Source organism: Plectropomus leopardus, chromosome 9, assembly GCF_026936395.1.
Source record: "Plectropomus leopardus strain MGB_pleo_1.0 chromosome 9, ASM2693639v1, whole genome shotgun sequence".
Classification (NCBI taxonomy): domain Eukaryota; kingdom Metazoa; phylum Chordata; class Actinopteri; order Perciformes; family Serranidae; genus Plectropomus; species Plectropomus leopardus.
In genome coordinates, this window is record NC_142184.1 from 7351633 (window position 1) to 7371802 (window position 20170).

Genomic DNA, 20170 nt, shown 5'->3' on the forward strand with positions numbered 1-20170 from the left:
CATTAGGTGGACAGCTGGTTCTTGTCCAATAACATACCTGCATGCAAAACTTTGCACGGTGGTGGCAGCACGCTGTCTGATCACATGATTTCAAACATATGGGGTTCAAATAAAGTCCAGCAAACTTGCTACAACAGCACTGTTCCACTACAGCACGCTTACCAAAAGCACAAGGGAAAACTTGCTATCAAAAAAAATCCAAATAGTCTCTGAGACAAATGTTATCATATATAAAGTCTGTAGGATTTAATGGGTTTCTATTGGTAGAAATAAGATATAATAATGAAAACTATATTTTCATTAGTTAATAATCACCTGAAAATGAGAATATTTGGTTTTCATTATCTTAGAATGAGCAATTTATACAGTGAGTGTCGTCATCCACGGAGTCTGCCATGTTCCTCTACAGTAGCCCAGAACAGACCAACCAAACACTGGCTCAAGAAACGAAAGATGCCACTAAATCCAACACTCTAGATCTATAACATAGATCGGCTAGGCTAACGTTAAAACGGAACATTACTGCTAGACTTGGCTAGGTACGTTGATGGTGTTATTTACAGTCTACAACATAATCAAGAATACTTCGGCCAGGGAGCGAACTTCCAGCATTTTCTTCATCTAGGCTACTGCATAGTGAGAGGATGATGACTAATTATGATGACAATAAATCAGATGACAGTCATTACTGGGATGTTTGCTAATTGTTCCGACAGTGTAAGTCCCTTATTTTTTTGTCATGTAGACCAGTCTCAGTGGTTTAGTGCTTTCTGCTCTGGCCGCTGGACCGTGGCGCCCGTTCTCTAGGTGCCCTTCTCATATCCTCAATTCCTCCCCATGTTAGCGTTACTGTGGTTACAGTCATGCCCTTCTGAGGGGTACACAGCAGCACGCAAGGCTATTTTGCATGGATTCTCAAACAGGGAGCGGAAGATAAGAGATGGAGACACAAACTGGGGGAGGGCAAGCGGCAGCTACGGAAGATAAAAACAATATGCAAGCAACAGCAACACAGTGGGGAAAACACTCTTTCCTGTCTCATCTCATTTAACCAAGTCGCAAAAGGTGCTTAATTATTTAACAGCTCAAACTGGGGATTACATCGTATGAATATTCACGCCACCGCAGCCTGATTGGTGTATTGATTTAATTATGAATAGATGGAGACCAAAATAACCCAAAGCAGGAACCATTTGTGTTGGGTTGCCAGGCTTGAAATAGCAGATAACTTGCCAAAAGAGGTATCAAAATGGTTTTTAGCAACTCTATTCGCTTTTCAGTGTCTTCCTGTAAGCTTCATGCAGCTGTTGTTAAAGTAGGAGGAGGGGCGGCTGTATGAGTCAGTTACAGCCATGTGGCACACTCATGCTGTCACTCAAACAGGCGGTCATGGAAAGAGGAGCCAAGTAAACACTGACAAGTTCTTCAAACCAAAGCGGCAACCCCCGTGGCTGAAAAATGAAGCCAGTGTGGAAGTACCAGAAAAACTGCAGTTCCTCTAATGGCCACTTGAGGCTGGCTCCAAGAGCTCCATAGACCTCCATGATAAAATGCCTAATTTTACAGCAGAAAAACACGTTAACAGCCTGGTACAAAAACTGTTTTGGTCCCTAGAGCTAATTTCAACATTCAGCTGTACTGGGGTGAACTCACTCATTTATACGTTATCAAAGCTCAAAGTTTCACATAATTAAGGGCGTGGCCATCCATCAGGCAAAAATAAAAAAATAAATAAAAATAAAACATATAAATATATAGAAAAAAACAGGTAATAATAATACCAAGTTGCTCATTGCCTTTTTAGCCATATTTTCAATAGAAATCAAATTTTCAAAATGTATATGAAAGGTGTCTGACTGCAGCACAAGAAAACTATTTCATCCCATTGGTTTCCAAGACTTAATGCTTTTAAGCCTGTTTTTCACTGACAAAAAATAGCTTTAGCATTAGAGTTACAACAGTTAACTGTAAATACAACATGCTTACTAAGATAGCAGCTCGTGTTATCGCCACACTCGTCTAAAAATGGTCACTTCTGGCTCCAGAAAATCAAGATGCAAGTGTCAAAATCAAAGCTTCAAAATGAGATTCCATAAACCAATGTATAACTTCACAACAGCTGCGTCTATTATTTTATACAGTCTGTGTTCAAACTGCTTTTAAACGTAGTCTATAAAGCACTGTATACCAGACAAACAACCACGGTAACACAGTGTACCCTCACAAAAACACACTGAGCATTAAAACACAGCAATAACATAACATTCAACAATAACTCTAAGCATCAGTGCCAAAACAGTGCACCAACTGTTTTAAATTAACCTGCAAAGCGTAGACATTTCTGATCTCCCTCCTCGTATCGCCTTAAACTCAGAGCACAGCACTCACTTTCCTCACCATTCAATCCTGTCAGTAAGCAGGCTCATCTAATTCTTTGTGTCCTGTGGCTGGGGTGCGAAATCTATCATTATTAAGTGGCCAGGAGCCCTTCACCCTCACTGGCGTCTGTATTCTCAAACCAAGACCAGGAGGTTTAGTGCTCGAGCCTGCTGCCTCCTTTGCCTTTCAGTGGGCCACAGGCGGAAAGGTGCCTATTAAAATTAATGGGCCAGCGCAGGTTATTCAACACTGCGACACTAGAGCTCACTTAACAAGGAACTGGTAATGACCACTACAGTGAGCTAGCCATCGCCATTACCCCTCTCTGACGATTTGACAGCAGGCATTAAATATTAAAGAGATAAGTTTCCCTGTGACCATGATCCATCTGCACGGAAATAGGACCACTTCACGGTGTCTGTGCCCCACGGACCACTGGACAGCCGGAGTCTTTATGTATCGCAGTGATGAAGTGAACCGAAATATCCTCCAACAGGTCTTAAACTGCTGGCTGAGAGAAGGAAAGGAGCCAGTACTCACCTTCTTCAGGCGTCCACTCTTGGTGCCAACGAAAGCAACACAGTAGCCATTGTAGACGTAGGAGGTGACAGACGTCATGCGGTCCCGAGTCTCTGTGTATAGAGTGTGACCGGTGACCAGCTGAGAACCACCAAGCGGCTGGTTGATGTCCAGACCGCAGAAGGAGTCGTCAATGGGCACCGGCTGCAGAAAGAGAGGTAGAGAAAAGTTATAAAAGTACTGATAAAGAAAACAAACAGCACTGAAACAATCAAACAAGGTTCATACATATTTTTTATCAATTCGTTTTTACATGATTTTCCTATGACTTTGAGGCAAATGTTAAAAAACATACATTCTCTGAAACGACAATCAATACTCCTCATTGCTCCTTTCTCATGACTATGTAATAGCTTTTTTTAATATACATCGTTTTAAAATAATGAATTCAGAACAGGATTAGAACTGAATATTTAAATATAACTGATAAGTGACAAAAGGGGGAGGCATGTCAAACAATTTCTTAAGCACTCGGGAAGGACTTATGTTTTTATATTTTGGCTTAGGGGAGGGACATAAAACTTAAAATGCCTGTATTTTCATTTTACAGCTGATTTTAAATGAAATAAGCATGTTATCTTTGAAACCTTTTGGCAATTTTTTAGGAAATATTTTCACATTTTTTTCATGGGCAATTTTTACCAGACATTTTGGCATTTTTTTTATTATTCTGGTGATTTTTAAAGAAAAAAATGTGGGCTTTTTTGTGATTTTTGAAGAAAAACCTTTTTCCATAAAAGATGTCTTTCAACCTGCGCATATTTTCTTCAATAATCCCCCAAAATTATATAATTTACCACGGCCAGAAACTGTAACAACAGAAACTATTGTTAGATTTTCACATTTCTGATGGTCCTTGGACATATCAGGCATTATTATACAGGTTTGTGAAACGCATTTCCATGACTTTACCAATATATAGTATATATATTTAGTTTTCCAAAACTTTTCCAGGCCTGGAAAATGCTATTTGCAAAGGTTTTTCTTGACTGTACAAACCCTGTACAAAAGTGTCATATTAAACATAGAAACCCTTGACATGAAATGCACTGTATGAGCAGGAAGGACAAAAATACCTCAGAGGAGAGGCAGACGTGGAGAATAAGACATTAGGAGAGTGGAGAGGCCGAGACGCAGAGCATTATAAAAGAAGACAGCTCGGTAAGGAGGAAAGATGAAGGTGACAGAGTGAGACAGAAGGAAAGAGCGATGGTCAAAGTTGTGGAAACAATGGCGGTGTCAAGGAGTGTCTGAGACAGAAATGAGGGGGTGAGAGAGGTGAGCCTGAGAGAGAGTGAACCGATGGAGGGAGGTCAGAGCGAGGTGGAGGTGCGCGGGTAAATTTCCCAGCTAGACAAACGCTTGCCTTTCTGTTCCACTTGGCAGACATGTTTCAGCTCCGCCTGACTGGGCTCCACCTTGCTCTCACTGTGGCTCATTACCCCGGCCTATCATCACACCTCCGCAGGAAGACACACGCTGCATGATAACTATGTGCATCGGCAAATACGCCACGTGATAACCGTGCAGCATTTGATATATGCATCTAAGCAAAGAGGCTGCAATGAACCGTATTTACCTGTTCATTAGTAAATAATCACCACCAAGTGTCATTAAAGTATTTTACTGATGAAAGATGGCCGTTTAACAATACTAGGATGTCTCTGCAGCAGAAAAAAAATCTAATATTTTTGAATTTGGTGCTACAGTGCATACACTGCACACAATGCATACAATGTACAGTGCATACAATGCATTCTGGTACTACAAGTACCAGAATGCATTGCACCAAACCAGAACAATAAACACTAGCTGGTGGGTGACTTACTGCAAACTTGTTCATTTGAGACAATGGAGGCAAACTGGTAACAAACAATCTTGTATTTCAGTTAAACAGTAAGCTAAAACATATTTCTGAAAACATTTAAGGTGAGAAATCAGCAACTCTAACAGAATCTTGCTTTATATTTGACCAGCACTACTTATTTTCTTCTGTCTGATCTCATTTTTTTGGCATTCGTTTTCACTATACAGGAAACAGTAAAAAAAAATCCAGAAGTACAGCCTGTAGTTTAAGCAACAGCCCAGGAGAGCTGGCGAAATTCTGCATCTATGCATCCATTTGCATCATCCAGACTTTTCCCTGATGGTTGGGGTGATGGTGGGTGGAGAGGTTATCTAGGCACTGGTTAGATGAGGGAAGTTTACCACAGTTCGCCATCTACAAAGCTGGTTGAAAATCAGCGACATATCCCTTTAAGTTTGACTACAGGAAGATTTGGGCTGTATATTTGCAAGAATTGTTTAGAACGAAGACTCGTCTCCGTCCTGTAGTCTATCCGGAGTAAGGTTTGAGGAGGTGGTAAATGAGGAGCAAGACGGCGGCCTTTCTGGTGGTGAATCAGGTCAGCTGAGACAGCCTGAGTGGCAGTGGCCTCAAAGTGCCATGTGGAGTAAAGTGAGATGGCCAAGCAGGCTGAGTCCCAGCGCTCCTCCCATATATACATCCTATAGACTCCTGCTCACAAACTCTTATTCTCCCTCTAAATATATATAACCCCCTCTCCTCAACCCCAACTCATTAATTCTGTATCTGCCACTATATACATCTCTGTCTCCGTCTCTGTCTTCGTCCCTGTCAGTGTGGTATACGCAGACTATGTTGAGTGACACTTCCCACTTTGGGAGGCAGCTCAGCCTCTCACTACACACGGTGGCTGTAAAACGCAGATTTTCATGAGCAGAGCCAAAGCAATAATGCTGACAGGGAACAATCGCCTCCGCTCTCACAGTCACGCCCCCCACTTTATGGCATTTCCTTGTATTTCCTTTGCCCAAAATAGCACAGAGTGCTAAGGGGTACTCTACTGCAGTATTTAAATTAGAGGGGAAAAAAAAAATCAGCTTACATCATTCTGTTCTCTTTTGGTTATAAAATCAAATGTACTGTATATAATTGTTTTAAACATATGCTGATTAGACACGGACACACAGAATGAATCAGATGGGGAGAGCTAGCAGCTATCTTGAGAAACAGCCAGGAGATCCAGACTTTGGCTTATCAATTACTGCTGCCTCAAAATGCATGCAGCTACTCCACATATGGTCTGTTGGGATCCAAACCATTTGGTTCTGATTATATCTAGATTGTTTAGATGATGTACGCTTAGCAGACTTGGCCGCCAAGCCAGATCCCCCCTGGATTCCATGTGGTGGAGTTTTCTCGTACACCTTCTTGCAGATTTTTTTTTTCTTCTTTCTTTCCCTCTGCCTTATCATAAATCTCACAAGCGGAAAAGAAATGTAGATTTGCCACGTCTCAGACTGTTTCATGCATATTGGTTATCTTTAGAAGAGCTGTGGTGAGACAAAAATAACCCCGGTGTGATTAATCCTTATCGAATAACTCGCAATACTGTATAATATTTAATCTATGCTGAGAAAACAGCTTGGTGTGCTTAAACAGTTTGACTGTATAATCTTGTTAAACAATGGCACAAAGTGTTCTGTTAGTCAGAGTTTAAATGAAGAATGAATTACATGTGACGGGATATCTGTTCTCAGAGTTTCCATCTTAAGGTATATCAGTGGCTACAGTACATGAAAACCATTATTCCTCTATTATTCAAAATATGACAATATTCTGAATATGATGTGGGTCATGTAAATAGCACACTCCGTTTAAATAATCTGAATTCGGCTTTTTTTCCAGAATTAAGCATTTTCCGATTGAGACATGAGGGATATGCCGGTATTACTCAGGTTTTAGAAGCATTATTTGGGCCAATTCGGAATACGTCTCAATTGAGTTTTTTTTACTGCAGTTTGCGACACACAGCCTCGTATCTGTTTCTGGTTGGCTTGAGCGTTGTCATGGATACGCTGTACACAAACCAACCCACTAACACTTTATAAAACTGGGGTAAAGATGCATGCAAAAAACAATCACATTTTTGGTCAGAAGGAAAAAAACTCTTGCTTTTAAACTTTATGGAATACTTGGATATTAACAGGTTTGCATCAAATGGACCTGTGCTGCACTGAGCACTTTAAATAATATGCTGCTCTTGTATTTTTATTCCTTTTTCTAAAGTTTTTTATATCTAGTTTTTAGTAGGGTTGTTTTTAACATTACCTTATATATATATATATCTGTTTTAACATATATATTTTGTTATTTTCTGTTGTCTGCTGTGGGCTGGGATAACAAATTTGTCTTTTTTATGTATGAAGACAAATAAGAAAATGACAAATAACTGAATCTTTTTGGATATGCACAAATTACGCAGCACTGAGCTTTACAATAAGGTGGTTGAGAGAATTAAAGAGGGAGGCTGCGTTGCATGGTCCAACAAGTCTGCCACAAGTAGCAAACTGTGGAAAAATCCTGTTCTGATTCTCACAAACGGCGCCAGCAGTTCTACTTGTCCATATTTTGACAAGACAAATGACACGTTCAGACATGTCAGAGTGTACATGGCTGCATACGAACAGGAGTTTTGGTGGAATATTCATTTTCATAAGCTATGTAAAACGGCTTAGTAGGAATACTGTCTTTTTAAGAATGAGGGCAATAAACCCTGACTATTTTGTACATGTAAGCATACTCAGTGTTATCAATACTAGCTCCCCTTTTCTCTCACGAGTGGTTAATTAGTTGGTGAGCAAAAAACAGGACAGGATAATAGTGTCAGTTATAGAGATACACACACACACAGGCAGCCTGATACAGAAAGAATCCCATCAGCCTCCTTGGGAGTGACTACAGAGATGGTGTGAATCTCCAGATGGCAGAAGGCTGGACGGCTGGGTGATAAATCTTTGATTGGCTGCTGTGTCTGAATCCCCTGGCTCAGCCTCAGCTCCATTCCCAGCCTCAGCCTTGGCCTGCGTGTAAGCGTACACACAGTGAAATGTCTGCAAGACAGGAACGAGAGCTGGGGGTATAATTAAGGTTCTCCGCTTTGAGCTCGGTGGCTACCTGCTGTTAGCGACGGACCAGAGGAAAGTCACCGGGAGGGCATGTATAATTTACTCCAAGCAAAGTATTAACAAAAAAAAAAACCCTAACCTTGACTCACCTCATATTTTGATGGATCTGAGACACAGGCGCTCTAAAAATACCGCACAGCAAGAATCGGGAACATATTTATTTAAGAAACAGAAGATGTGAAACACGTGCACTTTAAAGCAGCCACACTGCGTGAGTCGGGGGGATTTACAGCAGGCAGACAATGTTAGCATGGATGACATATCCGGGTGGTTAAATGTAATTTGTATAGGCTTTAAGAGTTCCTCATCCATTGACATCTATCTGCATAATCCATATTATACTATGGATTTATTGGCTGCTCATTGAGCATGAGGACATGGTCTTAAGGACTCTATTTTACATCGTCTTATCTCTGTGGCTACACACACAAAGCCAAAACGTTATTGGCAGCGAATGCCTGGAGAATGGAGTGGGAGGTGCAGCTTTGCAGGTGGCACCCTTCAGAGCGCGCTGAGATGATTGGGGATCCTTCTGGGAAACTGGAAAAAGGTTCTAATTTGAGCTCGCACAGATAGAAAGCCTCCCAACCTCAGCATTGTCGCTGATGTATGCCACCATCTCTCCATCTTCCGCCTACTTGCCTGCTTCCAACCTCTTTGCCCGCCTTTTCAGCAGAGCTAATGAAACCTAACAACGCCTGTTTGAAATAATGTCTCCCTCCTCCTGACAATCACCTCTCTCATCGTGCTAATGGGGAATGTACCGATTGTAATAAGAGTGGTCAATTAAGTGACCAGGTGGGATAAGCAACAGACGGAGCTGCTCAGTGGCCCTCATCATGAGGATGTAATTAAACGTTGAAAATACATGAAGACCTACACCATAGCTCCAACACACATACACATCCAATCCCAAGCCTTATTAAAGAAACAGTGTGTAAGATATAGGAGAATTTAATGGCATCTAGCAGTGAGAAGTGCAGATCTCAACCAACTAAAACTTCTCCTAGTTAGATACCATCAGTGTTCATAGTTTTTTCCATGAGCCGAATTACCTGCAGAGGTCTTTTTCTCTCCAAAAACAAATGGACCCAGTAATATAAACCGGTAAAAATTGCTGAATAAGGCAGTTTTAAGTTACAAATCAGTGTCTCTCCGACACTGTTTGGCATGTCGGAGACGGGCAGCTTGCCCAGCACCTACTAATGTGTGCTCACCTTTTTCTGGAGGTTTTTACCACAAGCCCAAATTATCTGCAGAGGTCTTTTCCTCTCCAACACAAATGGACCAGGTGATTTAAAGCAGTAAAACATTGAATAAAGCAGTTTTGCGTTAAAAAAAGCAGGGTTTTTTGTGATGCTGCTCATCATGAAGCAGCTGCTTGCTACAGTGGCGGATGAAAAAATGCAAATGTATTTATCTGGAGCCAGTGTTCGGTTTGTCCATTTTGAGCTACGCTAGAAACATGGTGCTGCAACATGGTGACCTCCAAAGACGGGGACTTGCTCCTTATGTAGAAAGAAACTACTAATTCTGAAGCAATAAATATAAGACAATTCTTATTTTCAGGTGATTGTACGCTGGAGAAAATATACTTGTAATGGTCATTATATTAAAGTTCTGCAAATATATCCCCCTCGATCTTACACACTACATCTTAATCCCCGCAAACATTTGTATTTGGGGCCCTTGAGGGTCGTAAATGCGTTAAAAAATGCGCATACGGGATTGCCCAGAGGTTCCGTAATGGCCCCATGCCAATTACCCACATGGGTGGGTTTACTGAAGTGGGCCTCATATGGGTTATGCTAAAGAAGGGATACTCAGCTTGGTCTTGGCCACTTTTGCAACATGACAAAAGGTCAAGGGCCTGCAACTTTTTTTATGTGTGTGTCTGTGTGTCTGTGTGTCTGTGTGTGTATATATATGTATAAACAAGCTACTTTTAAATGCGTTTATACACACCTACGAACCTTATTCACCTGTGTACCAAGTGGGGACCACAGATACCATAAACCCATTATGGAAGCTGTGGGTCAGTCCCATACAGTGCATGTTTTTCAGGCCATTTACTACCCACATAGGCCTCACATACAGATTTTAATTGGGCGCACACACACACACACACACACACACACACACACACACACACACACACACATACACACACATACTGTAACAGACTAGTTACACTTACTTACTTACACTTAGCTAATCATTAAGTCTGAATATTCTTAAATTCCTATTAGCAATTACAGAATGAAAGCACAGAGGACTGAAGCCTCCTGGGAATGAGGGAAAATCAAGAAACTTAATTCGACTTGACAACATGCAGCAGATACATGGCCTTGTATTACAGGATAATTGGGGATTTCAGAAGAAATAGGCTGGTTTGTGATCTATGCCGGCATCTGAAGCAGAGCAACTTGAGCGATGCCCCCCCCCCACCCACACACCCTCCAACTACGTTTTCTCGCTCCAGAAGGGGGGAGTATGTTTGTTTGTATTGTGCTCGAGGAGAATATTATCACTTTGATGGTTGTCAAGAAAATAAATCGTTTCTCATTAATGAATATCTCTCATTGAAGGACTTGAAAGTGGATGTTTTGTGAAATCAGAGCTGCAGAACAATTTGACATTCAGTGATTACATGTGGTGTGAGAACCGTTTGATAACAGAGTGTGTGCTACACAAGGCAGTCCAGAAGCATTTCCTGATGATTGCTGTGTTTATTTTCTTTACAGCATACGCCCTAAAACTTTGAACGCTGTGGTTTCGAGGCTCATTGAGAAGCTTTGGTCATTCCCTTACTGTTTAAGATCTTATTTAAGAGAAGGAAATAAGATGTAGACGCTGCTGGAGGGAAAGCAACCAGACAAAAGATCCTCTCATGCAGCTGTCAATCATTTCAATCAATGCTTGACCCGCGCTGATCAAATATGAATCAAGATTCTGTTACTGCATTTCCTATTTCTTGCCTCAAATGTTTACAGAAACTTGTATTAGTGTACTGTTTAGCTGGAAAATGAGAAAGTGTTGCAGGCCTCGTTTGGGTTTGGCTCGACTGTTTTTAACGTGGCAGTCGGGTCACAATCTTTGTCCTTTTAATGCTAAACAGTACACTAAATCATGTTTCTGAAAACATTTGAGGTGAGAAAAGGCAATGCAGTCACAGAATCTTGATTCATATTTGATCAGCGCTGCCTAATTCAACAGTCTGAGTGCAGTTCAAAGTGTGTGACATGACGGACAGCTGTGGTAAAGACTCCTCAGCTCTGACTGGTTTTCTTTCACGTGTGTTGGATTCTTGTAAACGCCATTAGAAGCACTATATTGTCTTATGTAACACTGTGTGGATAAAGTGACAGTATCAGCAAAAACTACAGTTATTTTTTGTAAAAGATACTAACAACAGCTTCAAAATGAAGCATTGGTGGAGATTTTGGGGCGATGCTGGGGACACTCTCTCCCCAATATTTAGAAAATGTGCATTTGTCCTCCCCTTCAATAAAAACATGAAAGTAGCATAAGATTTTTATTTTGACATTATGAAAGATATTTTTACTAAAAATTATTAAAGGCATAAATTGGTGCATGAAAAAATTACTAGAAAGCTGGAAATTAAGTATTTGATGATCAAAATTTTCTGGTGGAGGACCCCAAAACCGCCTGTTTCACACACGTTCCTTCCATGCTGAAATGAAACCTACAACCCTGGGGCACATTTATAGTTCTCTTGTGGGGGTTCGGGTTAAGGATAGGGTCTCTTCATTGGTTGAGGGTTGATTACAAATCCTCTATCACAGTAGTTTGCAAATGGTGGGTTGTGGTCCTAAAGTGGGTCGCGGGTCCATTCTGAATGGACTGCAAGTGACTCTTGAAGGTGTCAAGTTTGCAAAAATGAGACTCGATTTTGAAGTACAGTGAATTTTTGGCAGAGAGCTTTCATTTCAAAGTGCCGTGCCTGTTTTTTTTTTTATTTCTTTGTGTTCTAAGACACAAAGAAATGCTTAGATTTTGTGTAATAAAATTTAAAATGTGTTGTTTTTCTTTTAATCTAATGTCTGCACCTTGAGTTAACAAATAAAGAAAAATCTGGACCCTTGTGTCTGGACCAGTTAGGAAGCGGTGCTCTGCTAGTTATCAGTGAGATTTTGCTTCACCCTTAAATTTTCTTCATCTTGCGATAAGAGCAGCTTTGTTCCCCTGATTATTGTCATAAAAGGCAGATTTCAGTCATAATCATAAGTGCCTGCTGTGAATAAACATCATCATCTGTTACTGTAACTCACCGCTTTGGTGCACTGCACATCCTTTCCCAGCAGCCAGTTGAGCTCCAGGTTTCCTTCCCCCTGGTAACAGGACTGCAGACGGTCCTTGATCCGAGCATTGATGTCTCGGATGGTGAAGACGCAGAGCGCCGAGTCATCCGGCGGGCGATGAAACTGCTTCTGGCCCTTGGAGAAGATGGTGAAGAGTACGTCGTCTTGAGCACTGATGTTGAGCGAGGCGGCGAGAACGCGACCTGGCTTGCCGAGGTAAGCGGCCTGCAGTAGCCGGTACTCGACTCCGTTCTTCACACAGCCGACGGGCAGAGAGACATAAGAGTGAAACTTGCGATCGTCCTTGCAGAGGCGGACGATGCGAGAGGTGTAGAAGAGGTCGCTAGTGGATCCACTTGACGACATGCTGTTCTCCGGCGTCTCGGGCTGCACGGTGAGGAAGTAAACAAAGCTGCCGCTGGCAAAGCCGTAAACATAGTAGATGTCAAAGTGGGAGACGAGGGCGAGTGTGTCTGATGGGATCTTGATGAGAGAGGACACAAAGTCAGTGTGCAATTCGTAGTCGAGCATCGCAGAAGACTCAGGGTCGCGGGGCAGCTTTCTGCTGGAGATGGTGGGGAAGTAATCCTGCTTTCCATCCACTGCTGTGCCAATAAACAGGGTGCCATCCTGTCCCTGTGACGGCACAATGACCCCGTACATGGTCCCAGTCTGGTTGACGCTGGAGAGGTAGTGCTCCTTCTTGTGGGAGGGCTCCACTAAGATAAAAAGATCATCCAGTCTAAGGAGTTTACAGACTCCCTGGTAGAGGCTGCCACAGGCCAGCAACCTGTTTTGGGAATAATCGATCAGGAGAAGCTTGTTGACATTGTTGGTGGAGACGAGGGGCTCGGAGCAGGGCTGGACAATCAGAGGGGGGTAGCAGGCCTTGTTGTCATCCTCTGGGCCTGTATCGTGGGAAACTAAGAGGGTCAGGTTGCCTGAGAGCTTGTACACACGGTTAACTGCTCCAATATACAACGCTCCTGTGGTTTGGTGAACCGTCAGGTGGTTAAAAACCCAGTCCCGACGTTCAGGGTGGAAACTAGTGAATGTCTGCCCACTGCACAAAGCAGGGATCACTAAGAGCCAGAAGCCTAGCAGAGAAGTTAAAGCTCCTACTTTAGGGTCAGGTGAGAAAGTCCTGCGCGTAGCCCGCCGGCCCTCCATGTTCAACGGGCCTGCGAGGAAACTGCAGAGGAAGCGGAATGAACGGACGAGGGGAATAAGAGAGGAGACCTTCGCCTTTTTGTTGTTGAAGGCTAACTTGCAGGTCAAATATCCACAAGAGTCTTCACATGTTTCTGGAAAAGAAAAATGGAAAAAAAAGAGACAAAGAAAAGAAGTTAGATATCACAGTATGACTAACACATCCTGCAAAGGAAGCACATCTGACCAAATGGAAAACGCTCTTCATTAAAAGAACTTTCACTGCTTGAAAAGGTCAAAGTTCATCCCGAGTGAGGCGATGAGGAGTGGAGAAGGGGAGTGGAGGTTTAAAGAGACAATGAGCGGAAGACATAATGGTACAAAGGAATTGCTGGACGGGGCAGGAGAACGCAGGAAAGAGAGGCAGGTTACAGAAACGGAAATTAGACTGACCTGACTCATACTACTGCTGCTGCTGTCACACTGTGAGCAAGCGGTTTCTAAGAACAGAACAACAGACTCACATAAACCCTCGGACACTTGGCAATGACTCATCACACCTGAAGTCAATTGAAAGAGTTTAAACTAAATCAAGCCTGGGCTTTTACACTTGCATTATATTATTAATGTCCCTCTCAGAAACGTTTTTAGGTGCGTACAAATACTTATGCTAATACTCATACTTTATTCAACTTGGTTTTCCTTCATAATGATAATAATTAGAAAAAAGCCTGGAAGCAGATCTACTTTCACTCTCTCCATGAGAAATTCCCTTGAGGTAACTTTTAGAGGTAATGGAGCCTTTACTGACCCAGACTCAGATGAGGAATCTGATTTGAACCAAAAGTGAGTGGTAAGTGCAAGCTATTCAGCAACCTTTATTTATGTTGTTTGTTAGCTTGTTAGCTTGCAGATTAACTTGCCATGGTTGAAACAATGTTAGTGTTTGTAAGAAATACAGTTATATCTGCTACAGTGGGGTTGTTGGTAGTTAAAGGACTTTCTGGGTCTGGTTTACATCCAAAAACAGCTCACTCAACCATTTTTGCTGTCATAACTTACACTATGCTAATGCTAATTTAACAGGACGTTCTTTATTGTGTGTACCTTTTAAGTTGCTGTAGAGCCGAGAGAAAGTTATGGGGTAAACTTCTGCTGTTTTGGGGGTTCATGCATATATAGGGCAGCAGTTGCTGTTGGAGCTGTCTCCATCCCCTTTATGTTTCATTAATTATAGAGTTAGGTGAACCCAGGCTGCTCGGCTACACTAACTCTCACTGTCTGTACTCACAAGTCTGCTCTGGGCTGGAGGTTTTGGGTTTCTTTGCCGGTGATGTGTCAAAGTCTGTTCCTCCATTGGTATGTGTTTCCTGTATTAGACAGTATTGGCTTTCGTTTTAGTGACTTGCCCAGCGTGCGTGTAAGATTTCGGGGCAGTGCACAGACATGGCCTCTTCAGTAGAGGAATGTGAAAACAGCTCTCTAGTGACAAACTCTGCACAGATAAAAGTCAGAAAAGAGCAGTGCAGGAATGAGTCCTAAAACCTGGAAATGGGTTGGCATTCTAGCACTCCCGGTGTCCTCGTCTCAAAGTCAAAGGGTTTTTTGAGTGTTTTTTTTTGGTTAGATACCTGACATAAGCTGAAGAGACTTTCACATTTTGTTTTACATGGTTAAGTACGTCAGTAAATAACCCACTTGTGAATTCTGAGGAGGTAGCAAACAAGTGGCTAAATGAGACACATCTTACAGCCTTATTGTGATTGTGATGTTAAGTCATGTGACCATGGTGTAGCTCGTTATCAAATACGTGCTGTTCATTTGTGAAGATTACCTAGCTGAACAAAACACGTAGGCTATGTTTTATAAACTTTTGTTTTCCACAGAGCTTATTTTCTGCAATAATCCAAATTCTAATGAAAAAATCCCATTGGCGATTTGACAAGGGAGCCAAGGTGATGCTAACAGCCTACAGAAAAATGTCCTCACTGAAGCACTTTATAGTGAAGGTCATTCATTTGAAGGGACACAAACATGAAAAAACACATTTTTGAGTGGAGGAGGACAAAGCTATAATGATTTCAAGCTCAAAAACATTAACAATAGCAGCATTTGCGACCATAACTATGAATAAAACCCTGTCAAATTCATAAGCACACAAGCTCAAATCCCTGTGCTCTTTCCCTTTAAAACATCAGCCTCCTTATTTAATTTCTACATTCACCCCCTCCCTCACATTTCTTCCTCTGACTACAACCCATCAACCAACACTCCTATCATTTGTCCCCCCTCCGTATCTATCTGTAAAAACATACATCAAGCAAAGTCTGCAATTTATGCAACCACGCTCAGCCGGGGCTGCAGAGATCTCTCTCTGTGCACCATAAACCAAGAGACCGAACTCGGTGCTGTCTGTCCCCAGGAGTTAATTATCTCGTCCATTGGAAAGGAAGGCCTGGCTCTTATTACTGGAACAAAGTGAGAACAAATTAGGAGCCACTTCCAGACACCCCTCCCCTTGCTCTCTGCTCTTTAAGGGGTTTTACAGGATCTGAACCTATTAATTATGATTCTTCTAAACATTGCATTACATTTTTTTTTAATCCTTTTATTCTATTCATCTCCTGCTGACATGATCAGATCGTGGAGGGATTAATCACTGGCGCCACAACAATCATCTTTAAATGAATCAGCTACTGCTCTGCACATAGCTCCCTCATAAAAACACCAGCCAACAGTATATACTGTATGTGTGTGTGTTTGTGTGTGTGCCTCCTTCTCTCAGTATTATCAGTGTACTCTATCAGAACTGAGCAATGTGAGGGGCTAACAAGTGGAGACAATGGCAGTGCATCCCAAAATCGAGTATGATTAGGCGTAGCGATCCAACAAGGGTAATTACTGCGGCGCTGGAGGAGGTAAGCTGGGGAGCGACATGGGGGACGCCAGGGGCTCGAACGTGTCAGAGACGGCCCTACATCGTTTGTCACGCTCCAGATTTGCATTTCCAGCAGTGAGGGCACGGAGAATCAAGGGTGAAAGATGTGGCTGGAATAATCAGCGACTGCGCCTTGAATTAACAAGCACTTGCAAGTGAAGATAGGGAAAGGAGTGCTGTGTGGAGAGATGCTGCAAATCAGTGGCGTCATTAGGCCTCGGCATCCGAGGCGTTGGCCCCGAATGTTTTAAAAAGCCCTGGATCTAGCACGAGGAAAATGCATGAGGCGTTTGTTCCACATGTTGCTTTCAAGAACTGCCAGAAACTTAAAAATTCAACAATTATTCCGGGTTTTACAGTTTAAGACTATGGTAAATGGTGTATTTTGTGATTTTTATATATGCAGGCCTGCAGGTTTGGAAGTCATGTTTTCTTTAAAAATCACTGAAATATGTCAAAAAAATTAAAATAAAATAAAAAAAAACTAAGAATGAAAAAGAAAGCCATTTTAAGAGAAAAAAGGCAACATCTTTTAAAGAAAACATGCTTTTATTTTCAAAATCTGTGGCAAAATTAATACAAGATACTGCCATTTAAAGTTGTATGCCACTCCCATAAGCCAAAATAAAAAAAACATAAGTCCCTCCCCAGTGCTTCAGGAAATATTTGATATGCCTTTCCCTTTTTGCACCATCCTCTCCCGTTTCATTAATAACAGATCTCTAATGATGAAAAAAACCTAATAATCCGTCTATACTTGTACTTGACACAACGACTGAATGAGACGCCCCTGCTGCAAATCCAGGCAACTATGTGTTGGAGGCAGGTTTGATTTGCAGAGCTGATTCAGGATTCTCCCTGAACCGTGTCTGCCCTTTCATAGACCTCGTTTCAGATTTGGTAATGGCCATCTTGGGGCTCCTCCCCTCCCCCTTGATCAACGGGTACGCTACTCAGCCCCGACTTAAATATAGACCCTTAGGGAGTGTATTGATCCATGTGTCCATAAACACAGGTCCTAAGGCCCAGTCAAGCTGTTCTTGGCGTGTGCGCAGGCGGAGGTGTGGGAGGCGCTCCATCCCAGCAGCACTTTATTAGCATGGTCATAAAAGTGCCATTGCCTCTAGAAAAGCAGCCAGGGCCAGACCCCCACCCTCACTTTCAGCTGCCTTCGCGCTGCCATGCTCCTTTGTTTGAGTTTGTACATGCTCGATGTGCAAAGTGGATCCCTTTGGTGGTATAATCAGCCTCCTGCTGAGCCAGCTTTTTGCTCAAGCCCTGCAGCCTTTTGGCCTTTAGAGCTCTTGCTACACCCACGCCCCTTAATCGTATATGTGTATACAACATTTACTCCCATCCATCTTTTCGTCTTTTTATTTCCCTCCTCCTCCACAGTTGTGGGGAGAAATATATGCATCACTCCGTCATATTGTGGCAACAGCTGCAGAGGCAGGAAAAGAGTGAATGGCGTAAATAAAAAAAGCTCCACAAAGGTTATCCATTCATATTGCTTTTTGCGGTAACAGAGGCAATGAAGTCTTTGTTTAAGTTGATTGCATGACCACTGCTTTGTTGCACTTGACAGAGACTTCTCTGTACTATGCAGTTGAGGACTTGAAAAGAATAAGAACAACACCGGATCACCCCTCGTGGTCTGTAGTTCAAAGCTGCGTCTTTTTGTTGTTTATGAAGAGTCAGAATCACAGAGAAGGAAATTAACATATAAATGCACCCCGGAGTGATTCATACTTAAACATAGTTACCTATTGACCGAGAAAAAGAAGAGGGCATGACTGTGTTGGCAGTGAATAGAATTACGGGTAAAGTAGAACAGAGGCAGCATTTTTTAGCGTTTAATTGCACTTATCAGTCAGCAGCTTTGAAACTTTGCACCTGCTATGTGAGAACCGGCGGTGTAGTCAAGACCACAGAAAAGACAAAGTCATGACCAAGACCAGTTAGTATTGAAACTGAGACAAAACTAAGATTCTGAGGGGTTAAGACCAAATCAACACAAAGGACCAAGTCAGGGCGAGACCCAGTGGCAACCTCCGAGGCTATAAAGGCCCAAAGTTACGTATATTTATGGGCGAGGCCGTTTGAGTAACAGGCTGTCTATGTTGCATTGCAACAGTCTAGAGTCAGATCCACCCTTCGCTCCTCCACAAACTCTTGCCCAAATATGGTCACTTCTGGCTCCAAAACATAAGATGGCTGCAGCAGAAATACTGAACTTGAGGTTTCAAAACGGCAGTTCACAAACCAATGGATGACATCATGGTTGCTACATCCATTATTTATGCAGCCTATAAGTTAGACTGAGCGAAGACCAAGACCAAACCAGTGCGAGTCCCATAAGATAAACTATGGAACATGCAAACCACAGGAACTGATCTGAGATCTCCCCATAAAAACAGCCACTGAAAACAAATGAAGATTCCTCTTCTTTCACTTTTTTATTGCCAAACTGTATGAGTATATACAGTCACTGCACCTTGAGAAATGTCTTCACAAAGTAAAAATAGAGATAAAATCCTGTTACCTCTTCGTCAACGACCAAGATATAACCGGGTAAAAATGTGGAAGATTCTGAGATAAGAGCGAGAGCTCTTGAGACCAGTCCCAAAACCAAAGCTGACCCCAAGTAACCTCCTCTTCCTCTCTCCCACACTCTTCTGCTCTGTCAGATTTGGTTGAATAGTGCTTTCTCGGATTTAGCCAAGTTTTGGTGAATCACAAGATATTACAGCTATCCTGTTGGACACTGGTGCGGCATGGAGGTCGTCCAGTTTATTTTCCACACCTGTACAATGGCTAACAGAGTGCTAGTTGGCCGGCACCCATCTTTTTCACTTTCCTCAATGTTTTCTGATGTCACATTTGAAAATCTCGACCTGGCTAGCAAGCAGAAGTCAGCAGGAGGAGAGTTTACAAGCTCATTTCCTCATCCTGAGTGACTTGAAGCCACACATCACCACTGTCCAACACCAAGCACAAAAAACACCATAAACATTTGCCAAATAGACATAAAAGCATAAATGTAGCACAAATTTAGCACACATTTTGTGGTGTTGACAGAGAGGGAGCTGGAAACATCTGTGCCTATGTCATCAATTTGCAATATCAGCAACATTTTAACACACAATAAATATTTATCTGTCTCTGACAACACCAAAAACAACAAGTCCTGGTTCTGAAATAAGTTCAGTTTGTTGACACAAGAAGAAAGATGGTCTGACATGATGACAAACTGTCAACCGCTCCACTGTGTTACATCACATAAGAGCATAAAGTGCCAAAAAACTCAGAATATCATGGTTATTGTCAGTTGATTTCCATTCTCACTTATCTGACAATCTCGTTGGCAGACATGGAAGGAAAAGAAAGATGAGCATCAAGTCAGAGGAGACAGAAAAAGCACTCGCATTCCAGCACACACGCAAGCTGTGATCATGGCTCGGAGAAAAGCCAGGATTTTTTTTTCCTGCAAAACTTCCCATTCATAATGAATAGTCAGGCACACAAAACACTGCTTTGGCACACTCAAACGGGCTGCTTCTGAGCGCTTGTTAAACAAACTGGTCCCACTGGCTGTCACTGTGTCTGGTTGTGGTGTCCCTGTGCTGAAATGCTGGTGATTTCCCCAGCCACTGGGCAAGATGCAGTGACCGTGCCAACTGTGGTCAAAGGGAGCTGCATTGTGTCTGATTATCTCATGAAAAGAAGCAGGAGACAGAACAGGCCAGAAATGAGAAAATGTGAAATAATAAGCTAAGCAAACCATCACTGAGGGTTGTGAACACAGCGGCCT

At 42.3% G+C, this 20170-nt stretch overlaps 1 protein-coding gene across 2 annotated transcripts in view; it reads right to left on the bottom strand.

Annotated features, from left to right (window-relative positions):
* plxna2 (plexin A2) overlaps nt 1–20170 on the bottom strand; it is a 281745-nt gene that overhangs the window by 228100 nt on the left and 33475 nt on the right. For both annotated transcript variants that reach the window (XM_088081848.1, XM_088081847.1), the window contains exons 2-3: nt 12243–13576; nt 2920–3102 (exon numbers count right to left, since the gene is read on the bottom strand). In XM_088081848.1, the coding sequence (XP_087937974.1) occupies nt 2920–3102; nt 12243–13442 (1383 nt within the window). In that variant the 5' untranslated portion in view covers nt 13443–13576. The remainder of the gene's footprint in view (nt 1–2919; nt 3103–12242; nt 13577–20170) is intronic.